This window comes from Meriones unguiculatus, chromosome 6 (assembly GCF_030254825.1).
Source record: "Meriones unguiculatus strain TT.TT164.6M chromosome 6, Bangor_MerUng_6.1, whole genome shotgun sequence".
Classification (NCBI taxonomy): Eukaryota; Metazoa; Chordata; class Mammalia; order Rodentia; family Muridae; genus Meriones; species Meriones unguiculatus.
In genome coordinates this window covers 25,015,014-25,031,651 of record NC_083354.1, presented here as the reverse complement: position 1 = coordinate 25,031,651, position 16,638 = coordinate 25,015,014, and the positions used below count along the sequence as shown (strand labels likewise).

General features: G+C 39.7%; 1 protein-coding gene across 1 annotated transcript; it reads right to left on the bottom strand.

The window, feature by feature from the left end:
* Window positions 1-559: 559 nt before the first annotated feature.
* On the bottom strand, window positions 560-5,152 carry C6H15orf61 (chromosome 6 C15orf61 homolog). Its single transcript, XM_060384936.1, has 2 exons — window positions 4,746-5,152; window positions 560-779 (listed from the first exon to the last, which is right to left on the bottom strand). The coding sequence occupies exons 1-2, from the start codon at window positions 5,089-5,091 to the stop codon at window positions 652-654; spliced, it is 474 nt and encodes a 157-aa protein (XP_060240919.1). The 5' UTR covers window positions 5,092-5,152; the 3' UTR covers window positions 560-651.
* Window positions 5,153-16,638: the final 11,486 nt, after the last annotated feature.

The following is a 16,638-nucleotide window of genomic DNA, read 5'->3' as shown; positions in this document are numbered from 1 at the left end:
CTCTTGATCCTCCTGCCTCTACCTCCCAAGTGCTGGGATCACAGGTGTGCACCTGCATTTTATCCCTATCACTTTGTCCAGATAAATAGTACAAGAGTTTAACAACAACAACAAAACCAAAAGCCACTTCCATACAAAATCTTAAAAGCTGAATGCTTAGGTTTTCAGTTGCAATCAGATTCCCATGTATTTTGAATTTGTCAATGATACAGTATCATCTCCAGTAAGTATCAGCATCTTTTTCCCTTTTCAACATTTTACTTTCCCCCTTTCCACGATTGTGGAGATAGACGTTTCTTCTTCACAGTTAATTAAAGTTGTTAACATCCAGCTATAGAATCTGTGTTTACGTACTCGATTTTTATCTGTACTTTAACCTAGCACTAGGGAAACAAGAATGAAGCCACATGTGTTTGTAGTTCCCATATGATATATATATGCATGTGTGGGTTATTATACATCTATCATGTACAACAATATAGGAAAAAAAGCTTCCTTCTGGGAGGTAGTGATTTGCCTTAAGATTAAAAAAAAACTTCACACTATAGAAAAGCAAAGGTGTTTGCCAGTGTTTTATTTTAAGTGATCAAAAATAAATATTGCAATATATACACACAAATTAATTGACATTGTATTTTCCAATGTACACTTTCAATACATGGCACCTTCATCTTCTTTATTTAGAAAATAGATTGTTATTGGTCCGTAACTGGTATGAACAGTCTCTGTGACTCTGGCAAATAACCAGGAGCCAAGTCCATATAATAAAGTTGGAATACCTAGAAAACAAATGAATATGTTACTCAAGAAGATCAGTACTTACTAAGCATGTTCTAACATATGTCATGTCTTTAGCAATGTTAACATAAAGCTATAGAAACAGAAATATAAGACCTGACAGTCAGTATGATTACCAAAGAGCTGACTTTTATCTCTTTGTGGACCATGGTGGCAATTATGTGAGCCTAGATTTTTAAAGCCATAGATGAGATTACGCAAGTACTTTGCTTAATTCATTTTCTTCAATTAATTATGAAGTTATTCTATAGTCTTCTCACAAATAAGCAATTGGAGAAGAATATCCATCAATTTGGTTGTAAATGTCCCTGATTATTTGCCTTAAGCTGCAATTATTAGATCCACTATGTTATTCTTTATAAGATAGATAGGAACACTGATGGTTAAAGAAATGTTTGCACAACTTAGAAACTGGGTCAAACAACTGTCTTCAAGCCTAAGGCAAAACCCAATGTCTAGGAAGATTTTAGTGTGGTGGGCATGCCAGAGAACATGCTCACCAGTAATGTTGCAATTGATTTGAAAACAATCTCATTCCACTTGCATGGACTCCAACAAGTCTCTCTCTCTTTCATTTTTTGAAGATTTCAATTAATAAGGTTTCTGTTTTATTTTAGATTAACTGCTGTTTGCTTTATATCAAACTAAATACATACTCTCCATAAATATGGATTCGAATGCATATGACACCATGTTGGATGCAAAACAGACTTCCACAATTCTTAGCTTTTAAGGCACTTATTTAAAATCAAGTATTAAAATATTAAAAACACTTCTATATACACACACAGTGTGTGTGTAAAATCACAGGCACGCAGATTAAAAACAAGTATTATAGGCCCTGCACAAGTATTAATTTATTGCTTCCATGTGGGAAATGGGCAGAAAGAGACAATTCAAAAAGATAACTGCTCATTTGGAAAATCTCTTTCTTTCTAGTTGGTAGAGAAACCAACACACAGTCAAGACTGATGCACTGCTAAATTTTTATTTCTTTCCCGCTGGAATATCGCCACTGTGTCACGCTCCCTGTGAGCATATGCGTTGGGAGTACTCTGGGGTGCCAGAGATATCAGGAGAGGTATCACCAGCTGGCAATGAGACGGTGGGGTGGGGGGAGCCAGATGCCTCCCGCTCCACACTTTCCTACTTTTAGAAACATGCCAGGAAACAGTTTGTAATTCATTACAACAGAATCTCCTAGAAGCCTATGGAACTTTCTACAGTATACTGCTGTCTTTGCCCTCCTCAACTCGCAGAGAATCTCAAGTGTCTCAAGGGACTGTCATAAAAATAAATCCTCAAAAACTATAATAAAGTGATCTGCAAGTCATCCATCCAAAAAGAAAAAAAACAAACACAAAAGAACATCAAGTGGCATTTGGTGAGGAGACCGTGACAAGGTGGGCATTGAGAAAGGACTGTGGGTACAGGCTGAAATAATAAGAAATGAATTCCAATAGGACACTACCACTCTAAAACCTGAAAATAAATAGGGGTGAGGAATTTTAAAAGGCCGTAGATGCAATTATTAGTTTTGTATACATACTGAAAGATATACATAATAATAATGCCTTTTAAACCGACATTAGAGTTTAAGGAATGGTATTGACCCTGAGAATTACTATGCTATCTATCACTGATCTCAGTTAAATATTCTTCTAAAACTTATACTACTGAAAACAAGTCATACAAATAAATGCCCCACAGAAAAAATTAAAAAAACTGATTAATTATTACTGGTTTACTAATAACTGTGTGAAGGAAGCATTATTAGTCATGTTTACTGAGCAGGGCCAGTGTTGATAAGTAGTCAAAAATTTTGTAGTTTCTCTCCTGGAATGAATGAGCTTTTTTGCTTTGTGGTTTTGTGGGGGGTTTGTTTTGTTTTGTTTTTGTTTGTGTTTTCCACGCTAGAATGCAGAGAATAAAGCACTAATGAGGAAGATTTGCTGCCTCTGTATTTTATACATTAAAAAAAAATTTTAGTCTGTATGCTTCAAAATCAAAATCTCAAAAATCCCATGAAATAAAAACATTCAGATTACTGGGGACAGAGAACATCAAAATGAACTTGAGAACAGTTCTTTGCACAATCATTCATTTTGAGTTAACTACTATCGAATTAAGTACTTAAAACAATTTGAACTTTGTGGTAAGGCTCAGATTACCCATTCATTCCAACGGTAAGTTGCTTTTCTTAAATCTTAATCTATTTCCCAGCAGGATACTCAGACTGATAAACCATCAGTATAATGTCAGCTTCATGGAAGGGAAGGTGGAGGAGAAAGGGAACAAATGAGTACACAGAAATCTTTATTATTTACAAAATGGAAATGAAATGTTCTGATTACTACTCATTTAGAAAGGAGGACAAGGAAGAAAATCCTTTGTATCCTTATTCCTGACTAAAGACTTGATGACCCAGAGGTGTAAACTGTACGCTGACTAGGACGATATTACTTTATATTTCCCCTAGTTAAGACAGAAAATATAAAATAAACATTACTAAATTAGTAAAAAGCCCAGAAAAACATTTCAGAGAAAGCCTGAAAAAGCATTCAGGAACACTGACTTTGCTGCACTTACAGAATTTCTAAACGCCCATACAGACTATTAAACCACTCTTAGCTTAAAAAAACAAAACCAAAATAAAACAACAAACAAAACCCTACAGCTGTTGTTTTTCTGAAAAGGCTTTGCTTTTTTTCTTTGTGGGAAGTGGGAATATTTTTTTTCTTCTTTTGATGTCTTAACCACCTACCTCTAAAAGAGAGGCCCTTAATCATGACAGGTATCCAAAGGAAATGTTAACTTTAACTGTGACATTTTAAAAAAGGGATTGAGCTTATATAGTTTTCCTATAGTGTGGCCTCATAGTTTTCCTAACCCATCACTCCATATTTGGAAAAGAATGATTCCTACTGGTTTTTGAAAACGCTAAAACAAACGCATTTTCAAAATTCTAATTAGTATTCTGGCATATCCACATACTTTCAGTCTGAAGTTTACAAATCATCTCATACCAACTTTATTCCAACCTCAGAATTTGTGGACGTACTCTGTATAATCCATCAGCCAAGTTTTGAAACACATTTTAAAAGGATTATATACACTGGTGTGTAATCTCCTTCCTGGATTAAGCCTACGACAGTTCCAATGGGACAATGGCCCCCAAATCCCATAAGTGATATGACTTATATAAGCATAAATGCCATGCCTTATTAAACTTAATGAACCATTGGATTATATATAAAAGTAGTACAGATGCAGTTTAGTTTTAATTTTGGATTAAGAAAACTATTTGGATTACACTGATTCGGCTTCCGTGTGTAGATTGAGTGACTGAAACCTAACCTAATTTTTTAAGCAGCTACTAATAGGTCCAAAACATCTTGAGGACTTGTATTTCTCCCTAATCTATAAAATACTGTCACTTTTACAATCGAGGATATGGGCCTTTCTGCCGTTAAACCAAAAGAACATAAACATCTAGCGGGAGGAGAAACCGTCAGAATTAGATTATCTTCAGGAAAATAAATAATAAAGAGGCAACATCTTTCAAATATCTTCTAAGCCTACCACCTGAGAAAAAAATGATGCCTGGAGAGAACCTACTGCTTTTAGCAAAACAGTTGCTGAGTTTTCACAGAAAGACAAAGAAACTTTAAAGTCCGTCCAGTTTTTGTCCTCCAGAAGCTCCCAGTGATGAGCGCGGGAAGGGCTCCTGCTAAGCAGCTTCTGAACCACTGTCCAAGTGGCGGCGTTTCCCGACTCGCTGCCCGTGCCAGGGTCCTTCTGGGATGGACCGTGGCAGGGCACGACCTCACGGTTGCTGCAGGCAGCCCGCTGGGGAGGCGAAGGGCCGGCCCCGGAGGCCCAGCTCGCGCACCAGCGGCCCAGGGTGGCCGGAGGGGTCCCCGGGTAGGCGAGGCGCCGCCACTCACCCAGGTTGATGACCTTGAGCGCGGTAAAGAAGCGGTCCTGCGGGGCCAGGTCCTGCCAGGGCGCCTTGGAGCAGTGGTACTTGATGAAGGGGAAGCAGCCGGTGCGCAGGACGTGGTAGTTGGCGCCCGGTACCGGCCAGTTGAAGTGCGACAGTCCGAACTGGTCGTTGCGGACCGCGCTGTAGGGCACGCAGAAGGAGGTCCAGTGCGGCAGGCGCCGCTGCAGCAGGTGCCGCGTCAGCACCTCGGAGGCGCGGGGCTTCGGGCGGGAGGCGGCGCCCGAGGCCCAGGGCCCGCACAGCAGCAGCCGCAGCGCGGCCTCGTGGGCCCTGCGCAGGGCTTCCATGGCCGGGGCGCGCCAAGGAGCAGGCCCGGGACCCTGGGGGAGGGGCGGGGCCGCCTGGCGGGCTCGCGCATGCGCGCCCCCCCTCCCCGGGTTGACACCGCCCAGCGGGTGAGAGCGCGCTGAGGTGCAGCGCGTGCGCACAGCGGCCCGCGGCTCCAGGCTGACGGGAGGGCGGAGCGACTGCGCGCAGCAGGGAAATTGTTACCTGTGCCCTCAGGTGCGGTTTGTAACCGTGGAGCAGGGATGGAAAAGCGAATGTTGAAGCTACGCCCTGAGCGCCCGGCGGAACTCGGACCCCGCCCGGCTGGCAGGCACTGGGCCCCAGGGAAACCATCGGGGATGCAGAGGCGCTGCAGGTGTGCTCAGGAGAGTGAGCTGACGCCCAGGCCTGGTCTTTGCCGGGGCCTCAGGCAGCACTCACGTCCTCACAGTCGCGTTCCCTGTCCAGACCGAATCCTAGGAGACCCTCGCCAGGTGTGCTGGCGTTTGCCTGTAATCATAGCACTAGGCTGAGGGGTGAGGACGGGGTGGAGGCCAGCCTGGGATATACAGAGGGACGCTCGTCTTACCTCCCCCCCCCCCCCACAAAGACAAAGAAAAGAAAAACCGAAAAGAAGAAAGAAGTCGTATATTTCCTCACTCAGTGCCTCGAAGCTCAGAGAAAGCTCCCTCCTGAGAACACGGTAAATGCCAGGATAGGCTATGGCAGTCACCGACCTCTGCGGTCCCCTGTTACCCACTTTTAGTGTATTCATGCAAGGAAAGCATTTCTCAGACTTTGCAGCATGCCACCTGTTTTCTGAAGTGTTATTACTCTTATTTGACCTCAGCTTCTGTGGGGAGAACACAGGAATAGGATGAGGTTTCTGGAAAGTACCTTATGCAAATGAGGTGATTATGTGCGTAGCTGCCATATAACAATTATTTGCTGAAAATTCAAGAAGGATGTAGGATAGTGATTTCTTTGTTTTTAGTCATCAGTTTTGAGTTAGTGTTGAGTTCGTTCCACAAATATATCAAATATTTAGGGGATCTTGTCATGCAAATAGTCTGAGCTTTATAAGATTTCCTATTATATAACAATTAAAAATTAGATGGAACATGATGTGTTTAGCTACACAGAATAGCTGGGAGGATTATTAAAGGGAGGCAGGGAGATGCTGCAGAACTATCATTTTCGAAGGAAAGTTTTAAAAGGAACAGAGTCAGTCGGGTGCAGTGGCACACACCTATAATCCCAGCATTCAGAGAGGCAGAGGCAGAGGCAGAGGCACTCGATCACAGTGAGTTCGAGGCCATCCAGGTCCATAAAACGAGTCTAGAACATCCAAGCCTACACAGAGAAACTCTTGAAAAACCAACAAAACAAAACAAGAGTTCTTTTTCAGACAAAATCTGTCGGAGAATTCCAGCCTTTACATTATAAGCACAATATGTTTATTTCCAAACATTTATAAATTCATTTTAATAGTAATTTCATAGGTAAACTGGCACAACAGAATCATGGCTAGTTTGTTGTCTTGGTTTTTCTTTTAAGTAGGGAGGGGATTTATTAAAAGTAAATCAGGTAGATGAAGTAATGAATGAGTTTTCAGAAGCAGACTTAGAAAGTGGGAAGGAATGACAGGGGCCTGGACAGTGAAGACACAGGTCAGACCAGATCAAGGACTAGCATAATGAGGATGCCCAGCTAACTTCACCATCACTGGACTTTCAACTCTGTTTCTTTTTTTTTTTTTTTTAATTGCAAAACAGCTGCCATTTTCCCCTTGAATCTTCTGCTTTGGCTGTGTATGATTCAGAAAAATCCTGATCTTTCCAGAGAAACTGACTTTTTTTAAAAAGTGGATTTTTAATGATTCACTTAAAAGTGAGTACCTATCTCTGCAGGAGGAGATTACTTATGAGAACTACACTAAATTAACCTAACATAAAATTAACGTGGTCAATTTTCAAAGGTAACTTTGGGCAATATAGTCATTTTGATGATATAAAATTTCATTTAAAAATGAAATTTTTGCGATTGAATTAAACATGTACTGTGAGCCTGGGATGCAGTGTGTCTGAGAGATTCTAGGTTCTAAGCATATGAGATTAAAAAAAAAAAAACAACTACTGATAGACATAACCAGATATTACATGAGTTCACTATTTTTTTTCTCATTCTGAAGGCTTTGGAAAGGACTAGTGAAGAGAAGGACTAATATTAGACACAGCTGTGTTGGTAAAGATTTTTCCTAGTGCAAGGCTTTTAGACTCTCCCTCTCTTTTCTTTTCTAATGTAAGAAGTTCTTCCAATGAAAGCAGATAGATGGTAGGCCACTCTTCATTTTAGAATCTTCTACAGACCAGAAGAAATATGTCAACAAACATCGAGTTCATCCCACTAATATGCCAAAATTTGGGAGCCTTGTAGTCATGCAAATAGTTTGTCATATATATGTAGCTAGAACACTGTCCTAAAAAATCATTAAAGAAAAAGCCCTCCATTAGAAAGATAGAGCCCTGGGTATGTCAAAAGTGAAGACATCCTAGGATGCTAGGATGCAATAAATATGCATAATTTCAACCATCATTTGAGAAGTAGAAATTAAAGGCACAGTACAGCAGCATCACATACTTTATAATAGCCAATTTTGAAAAGATAGGAAATGTTAAGTGTTTATGAGGATATGGAGCAAGTTTGTCCAAAGTGGAGCAATTAGAATTCTTTTTTTTTTTAAGACTTATTTATTTATTTATGTTTCCTGTGTTCGGGTTTTTGCCTGCCTATGTGTTTGTACACCGTGTGCATATCTTGTGCTGGTAGAAGCCAGAAGAGGGCATCAGATCAATTGGGACTGGAATCACTGCTGGTTGCAAATCACTGTGTAAGTGCTGGAAACTGAACACTGATCCTCTGAAAGAGCAGCCAGTGCTCTTAACCCTGAGCCGTTGCTCTGGACCATAATTGGAATTCTTATCACACTGCTGAAATCAGTTTGGCAATGCCCCAGGCTGACTTTGAACTTGCTCCCACCTCAAGCCTCATATACATTGTTTTGACAGATATAGGTGAATATGTGCATGGCTTATGATAGATCTTGTACTACTACTAGGTCTATACCTATATTGTTTTATTTGACAATGTTTAATGACAAATGTCATTCGGTGGCTGGTTTTAAACAATATAATTTTTTTAACTTTTAACTTTAATAGTTTATTCTACATCCCAATCATAGTCACCATCCTCCTTTCCTCCTGCTCCCACCCTCCCTCCTTCTTTCCTTCTTTCTCCTTCCACCTCCCCTACCACTCAGGAAAGCCCCCTCCCCACCACACACACATATACTAACCCATCCCAGCACTTCAAGTCACATCAGGACTGAGTACATCCTCTTTCATGGTGGCCTGGCAAGGCAGCCCGACCAAAGTAAAATGATTGAAAATCTTGCAACAGAGTCAGAAACAGTCCCTGTTCTCCTTACTAGGAGACCCATAAGAAGACCAAGGTGGCCTTTGGGTATATATGTGTAGAAGCCTAGATCAAGTGAATGCCTGGTCCTTGGTTGGTGCTTCAGTCTCCAAAAGCCCCCCTGGACCCAGGTATTTGGCTCTGTTGGTCTTCTTGTGAAGCTCCTGTCCCCTCTGCACTCTTCTATCATTCCCCCAACTCTCCCGGAAGGCTCCCTGTGCTCTGCCAAATCTTTGGCTGTGAGTCTCAGCATCTGTTTCCATCCTTTGCTGGGTAGAGCCTCTCAGAAAACAGCTATGCTGGGCAAAAATTTATTTCTAATAAGGGCCATACACAGTATCGACCAATTCAGCTCCTCTGAGAGTTTTCTTCCTGGCTTGCAGATGGCTGCTTTATCCCTGAATCCTCATAGGGTGGACCTACTTTTTACAATTCATGTCAGATTTCATCCTCACTTTGGTGACTTATTTAACCTCCTCTCAGGCCCTATTTCCAAAGGCAGGCACATTAGTGTTGGGGCTTCAGCATATGAATTTGAGTGTATGTGGAGGGAGACACATTCAGTCTATGGCAACATCTAACATAAATTGTACATTTATATTCTCCACATGTATCAGAATATTCATAGCATCACTATTCATATTTGTCATACCCGATCTATGGATTACACATATCAATTACATGTCCAGGTTTTTATATCTTAGTGTTTTCAGTTGTATGGGGCATATTCAGCACCTCATGGATACTAAGCAACTACTCTACTACTGAACTACATCTCCAACCATTGTTCTTAGTGTTTATTAAGGATCTAGAGAAAAAGTATCTATTTAGACTTAGTCTTGTGTGTGTGTGTTTGTGCACACGTGTATGCATGCATGCATATTATTTCTTTTCATGGTGTTGTTATTGGGCCTTTTTTGTTTGTGCTTTAAGACAAGGTCACACTGTGCTACTAGGCTGACCTCAGACTTAGAAGCTGAAGCAGTCCTGCCACCCAGCCTTCCAGGTAGCTGGACCTGTAGGTGTGTATTATTACAACCATCTCCTATGGTTCTTATGACCTTACAGTGAGATCCTGATTTAAAGTAGTTCCCTATTACCTGAACCTTGTTGTCCATGGCAAACCAGAGGAGTGAGTGTGGTACAGGCTGTTTAGAGAAGCAATACGACATTCACATGACTTCTTACAATATGTTGTTAGAATTGTTATATTTATTTGTAAAATAAATTATGACCAATATATTTATAAATTAATTTTTCATAAATATGTATGTATAGGAAAAAACCAGGACATATAGGGTTCAGTATATTTGAGGTTTCAGGTATGTTCTGAGATCTTGGGATAAGCAAACACCTGTAGATAAACAAACACCACTGTATTGTAATAATGTGATTTAACACAGAGCAGGATTAGGATGTAGATTTTAATTCACTTACATTCTCAAAGGAAAAATTAAGGAAATCATGCAACATGCATATGTCATCACATTAGTAAAATATGGAAGACTTACAAATATGAGGTTAAAATGCTTATATTTAAGATTTCCTTTAAAATTTCCAGTTTATGCCTTAATGACTATTGTTTTAAGGAAGGATGACTATGGAAATGATTTTGCCCAATTCTTATTCCAGCATGGTTAGGATGTAATCACAATTAGCCAAAATACCTTCAGACCCCAGCTTCCTTGGTACCTATCTCTGCTTGGTGGCTCAATGCCCTCTAAGCCAAGGTCAGCACTAAAAACAGTGGGGTTAGCTACCCCTACAGTCAAATGAATGTCCATCAATTCTCCCCATCAGTGGCAAACACTGCTTACTGTTCCCCCCGTACTCTTACACTGTCTTGTCAAGGACAATATATATGGGCTTTATGCCAGGTTATCTCCATGGAAAAGGCTAGGAAAGGAAAGGAACACTGTATTCTTACTTAGATCTTCTTGAGTCTTTTGTAGAACTCATTGATGTTCTCTGAAAGCTCCAAGGAGTTGGCTGGCTGCTGGGGCTGCTGTTGTAAAGAGTGTAAGAATTACTCTGGCAAAGTGCTTACTGTGGATGGTGGATCTGAAGACCTTGTCCTCAGACACCTGTGTCCAAACATTCCCTTCATCATGACATGAACTTCCTGGTGCTAAGGATACATGTGTAATTTCTAAAGCTCTGCGACCCCAGTACCTAGGCTGGCACTTGGCTTAGTGTAGGCACTATTTTTTAATAAATGGGGATGGATGAAAATGAATATGATTAGTATATTGAGGGATATTGGAGAAAGGAACTTATATTATGTAGGATCAATGGTTTTAATCTAGTTTATTTAAAATGTTAATCTGGGCAGATGAAGAAATTAAACTACAAAATAGGTAGGAAATGTATCCAAGATCATCTAAAAAAATCAAGTATAAAAACCCTGTCCCCGGCTACCAGTGAGCTTTTCATTAAAGGCAGTTCTACTCCCATTGTCTGGTGTAGGCGTTGGCACTCTGATATCTGGTGGCGAAAAAATATGTTTATAACTTTGTAACCCAGATAAACATATATGCTGATAGATAATGGAGTCCATCATGTGGGCATGTTCTCAGGCTTACAAGCCTTCATAGTATATAGTCAGGGTTTGGAGTTGCCTTTGTAAAGCTGGCAGAATAAAGTCAAATTCACGTTCTACATGGATCATAGTCAAAGCCCTGGCTTTTAATGGGAGCCTTACTTTATTAACAGAAATATTTATGAAAAGTCTAGAACAGTTTTTGTAACACAAATAACTTTCAGATCAAATCCTGAAGATGCTTTGGCTCCATTGCTGATCTTCAACGTCTCTGCCTGCTCCCCGGTCTCACTGTCAAGTAGGTAATGATCTATAAACAAATACTGCCCTAAGGGAGCTCTCCACTTAAAAGGGCCCTGAGTCATTTTATAATGGAAATAGAGAAGACTGCTTACTGATTTATGATTTGTCAGTAAAGGTTTTTGAAAATTCCACTGGCATTTTCAAATGGAACAGAATTTTCGCTTTTATCTTGTCATACTAAGTTTTCTCCATTTTCCCCACCCCTTGGAGAAAACTTTCAAAAAGTTGATATGCATTTATGATTTTCATTGTATGAAATACCATTTTATCTGTATGTCCATGTTTTAGTATTTTTTAAGCTAGAAATGACCGCAGAGAGCACTAATATCAGTATCATAATATCTGCCCCTCTCTGAGCATTTATTAGGTCTTGGCTGGTTTGCTTCTATTGTCTCATCTAAACACTGTTTCAAGTCCTCATTGCCAAGCTGGAGAAACAGTTTCAAGAGGGGCAGTGAGGTCTGCAGTCAGAGCAAGCTGGTGCTGGGGCGGGAACTTGAACCTATAAAGGCAGAACTATAATAAATGCATGGTTTGTCAGGTAGGCCAGATTCAGTATCCATGTAGCCGACACAGTCTAACATCTAGAAGGTGATCTGGCTCAAAGAGAATTTGGGGTAAAAGGGTATATGATCATTATCAATCCAAAAAACTGATTTTTTTTTTCCAAAATTAGATCAGCTGCAATATTTGCTGCAAACTAATTCTTTATATGCCTATGGGAAAGTATGTTTTAAAATGTTTAAAGTGAGTCATGAGTTAAGGAGTTTGGACACTATGAACAAGGATCACAAATCCAAGTCTGTTGTCAAGTTCTAAGTGTGAATTTTGTTTGAGATGCCTGCCTGGGCTTCTACTGTGTGTGTGCCTGTGTGTATACAACTTTTTGGAAAGCTTAGAGTTTTGTTTAAAATAAAAGCTTAGTTTGTCAAAGTTGCATTTTCGTGGAGAGAACATCTGGTCACAGGTGAGATGCGTGTGAGTCTGCTGTGGTGATACGTGTATTAGTCCAAGCCAGTGTCTCAGTGAACCACAATTTGTGGTTCAGCTCTTTTCTTTTATTCGTTATTGCTGTTTCTGATAAAGCAAGATGTTAACGTTAACTGCATGCTCTATTAATAATATGAAGGTGAACTTGAGTCATCTTTGTTACTGAAGATGATTAATAATTACTAGATCTGCACATGTTTCTAGTGCATCTCAGTAAACAAACGGTATGTTGTTGGGTAGTAATTGATTAATTAGCACATTCATCCTACACAGCTCAGTGGTCCAAGGATGCTGAGTTTGAGATATTGTTCATAATTATTACAGGAAACAAATCTGCTCTATTTCTCAGTTTATTCTTCTGTACACTACTTTTTGTTCTAAATCGAATGCTTAATGGTTCAAAACCTTATAGGTTTGTTCATATAAATCAACTCATGAAAAATTGCAAGTCATAATCTCAGAATATTGTTTTTGTGTGAACTAGGGTGAAAAGTTTTATGAGGCTAATTTTAACATTTAATCTCGTTACTAAACTGGATCAGATACTGTAAATATAGGGCACTCCCCTGCCATGCAGGAAATGCTCCTTGAGCACCTATGCACAACAGGGGCACTGGAATCTCATTTGCCTCCCAACTACATTAAATAAGCTGAGGATTGCAAGTGTCATCAAGTTAGCACTATGCAGAACCAGGCACATATACTGTGGAATCTTCAGAAAAGTGTAGCATTGTGTACCAGTCACCATTTTAACTGTGTGGTCATTTAGGAATTTTTTTTCTAATTTACTGAGCCAGCATGTAGTTGAGAGAGCTCTGGGCAGGGGCTCACGAGTCTCATGTTCCCAGCTCTATCTTCTTTCTCTTTCTCTGTCCTGTGGCTGGACCCAGGACTTCATACTTACTAGGCCAGGGCTGTGGCATTGAAGTTTAACTCCAGCCATGTATTCTTTCCTAAGGAAATGATGATCCAATCACTTCCCCTGTTTAGCACGAAACATTCATCTATAAAGTGATGGTACAGTGAAAAGCCCAGACTTCAGATACAAATAAGCCTAGCTTTGTATCTAGCCATAATTCTAGTTTTACTCTTCAGGGCAAGTATGTAAACTCTAAATTTGTGGTTTCTTGAGTGTATTAGAAGACTCCAATAAGATGTGAAAATACTTTGAAACCATATAAATGTTAGAGGTTTCTCGTGTCGTTCGTAACCTTTTTAGCTAGTTAACGTTGACATGATGCATTAAATGCACTAGATAGCAGCAAGAGCTTTAAAGCACCATTTATGTGGTTACTGAGGTCTTTGGGCTAAGAATTTCTGATGGACTTAGTGGCAGGCTCTCTGATCACCTCCCCCTGACCAGGTCCAGCCTTACCAGGCCACAGAGGAAGATAGTGCAGCCAGACCCAATGAGATCTGTTAGGCTAGGGTCAGATGAAAGGGGAGGAGGACTTCCCCTATCAGTGGACTTGGGGAGGGGCATGGGAGAGGAAGTAGGAGGGAGGGATTGGTAGGGGATGAGGGAGGGGGCTACAGCTGGAATACAAAGTGAATAAATTGTAATAAATAAAAAGGAAAAAGAATTTCTGATGTGACTTCATAATTAAAATTTAAAAAAATGATGATGTGTCTGTATGTCTGTGTACATATATGAGAGCAGGTACCTGAGGAAGCCAGAAGAGGGCAGCTTATTCCCTATAGCTGTAGTTAGAGTCTGCTGTAGACTGCCCAGTGTGGGGACTGCAAACTGAACTCAGGTCCTCTGCAAGAGTAGCATGTTTCCTAATCTCTGAGTTACCTCTTTAGCCCTGATTTCATAATTTATTCCTAAAGAAAAAAGTCTGAAAAACAGTATTCCTGGAATAATCTATTGTATTGTATACATGAAGATAAATTATATGGAAATTCAACACATTTGATGAAGGTACAAATATGAAATATATTGATCGAATAAACTACTATTGAAGAGTAATGTTCTAGAAGACATATATGTATATCTCTATGCATATGTACGTTTATACATTTGTATATATACATGTCTTCAAGCTTACACTTTGTTGGGTGAGATAAACAATAAAAAGTTTATTTTGTAGTATATAATATGAAATGTGATTATCAGGTACCCTATAGAAAAATAAAGCATGGTAAAGAAAGAGTAATATTACTTCTACATTAGGGAAGTGGTCAGGTAGGTCTACCTAGTCTTGTGAAAGTTGAATGGAGATCTGAATGCTGCAAGGGAGTGACCGGCCACCAAGAGTGTGCTAGGCAGTGGCATGTACTGCAGAAACCCTAGGCCATGAGAGTAGATATACTCTAGAATTTTGACAGTAGTTATAACTATGAATAAGAGTTGGCATTTAAGCTTTTTCTTTTCTGTGATTCCCTATTTTTTAGGTTTTTCTTTTTGAAGAAGCTATGTGACCTTCTATGTGTTTCTTTTTTTTTTAAATAATATACACAAGCTTTTGCAATTACAAAGACTTTAAAACTATATGAAGTAATTTTATGAAAAGTGTTCCTAAGTAGGCTTAAAAGCTGATAATATTTCTGCTTTTGTCTTCCTGGTTTTAATGCCAAGAATCTCTGAACTGAATATGAGACATTTACAAAGGGAGAATTTTGCTTTTACAATGAAGTTCAAAAAGTGTTTTAGAGCCAACCATGGTAGAACATCTTTAATCCCAGCACTTCTGAGGCAGAAGAAGGTATGTCTGTGTGGGTTCAAAGCCAGCCTGGTCTACAAAGCAAGCTCCAGGCCAGTCAGGAGTGAGACGCTGTCTCAGAAAAAAAAAAAAAAAAAAAAAAAAAAAAAGATTCTAGGCATAATCTGTGTCCTGACAATCAGTGTGCACCTCGTAGATTGGTAAGAGAATTGTCCTCTTCCCAGCTCCTTTCTCAGGCTTCGGTCCATGGATGTCAGAGCAATTCCTTGTGCTTGCTTTTAGTAGATGTGGCCCAGGACACACAGGAACGTGTTAGGATGTTATTAGAAGATGGGAATAGATGTGTCAGACAGAGCTAATTTTGCCACTAAGATTACACATCTCATGGATGTAGTCATTGGGGACTAAGTTAACTCCATAGCAAAGTAGAATGTTACCAAATACATCATCTCTAAATATATCATCTCTCTTTTTAAATACAGTTACACTAAAAAGAAAAGATCAGAGTTAACACTTCAACTTTTCATTCTTTCCCTAAAAAGCATATATAAAAGGAAGATATGTTCTGATTTGTACAGGGATAAAGTGCTCAGGAAAATATTTTTATTCTAATTTCTAGTCCATCTGACTATACCAAGATATTCTGGTAAAGAGTGTACATATTTTGTCAGTTCAGGCAAAAATATTTTTAAAATAAAATGTTTCCATTATTTAGTTGTTTAACAAGTACTAAAAGTTCAGTGTACAGAGTGAAACATACCCAAAGAAAAACATTTTCCAATATAGGATTGTATTTAGCTTCTTATTGAAAGATGTATTTCGCGTCAGTCAAAAGGGTACCTTCTATGATTGGGGAGATAGCTCAGTTGACAAAGAGCTTTTCTTGCTAGCATGAAGCTCGGAGTTGCCTCCCAGAACCCATGTCAAATCAAATAAAGGAGGTGGTGTTGTATGCTTGTGATCCCAGTGCCAGGAGACAGAAACGGGAGAGTCCATAGGCCTGCTGACCAACCAGTGGTGAGTTCCATGCCACTGAAAGATCCTGCCTCAAAAATCAGTCAATCAATCAATAAATGGACAGTGTACCTAAGAATCAACAGCCAATGTTATCCTATACACACACTGAGTAAGAGAGAAAGTCAGACAGATAAAGACAGAGAACTTCCATCAGAAAAACAGGTTTGCATTGTAATGAGGTATTTTGAAAACAATATAAGAACTTAATTGTTAGCCAATCACAGCCCTTTGGGTAGAAGGTGGGAAAGATTAAGAACGTATACAATTACAAAAATAATATCAAAATATTTTTATTCATAATAAATAAATGAATAAAGAGATGTTCTAATAAATTAAATTTAAAAACACCTTCTGTGACATGTAAACTTTTGCCCTTCTGGGGGCTGGAGAGATGGCCCAGTGTTACAGAGCACTGCCTGCTCTTCCTAAAGGTCCTGAGTTCAATTCCCAACACCCACACGGTGGCTCACAACATCTATATGAGATCTAGTGCCCTCTACTGGTAGCACCCGGAGCTGCTTGGGACCAACATTCTCATGCTGTCTCCCATACCTCATTATCACTTGAGATAGTATGCC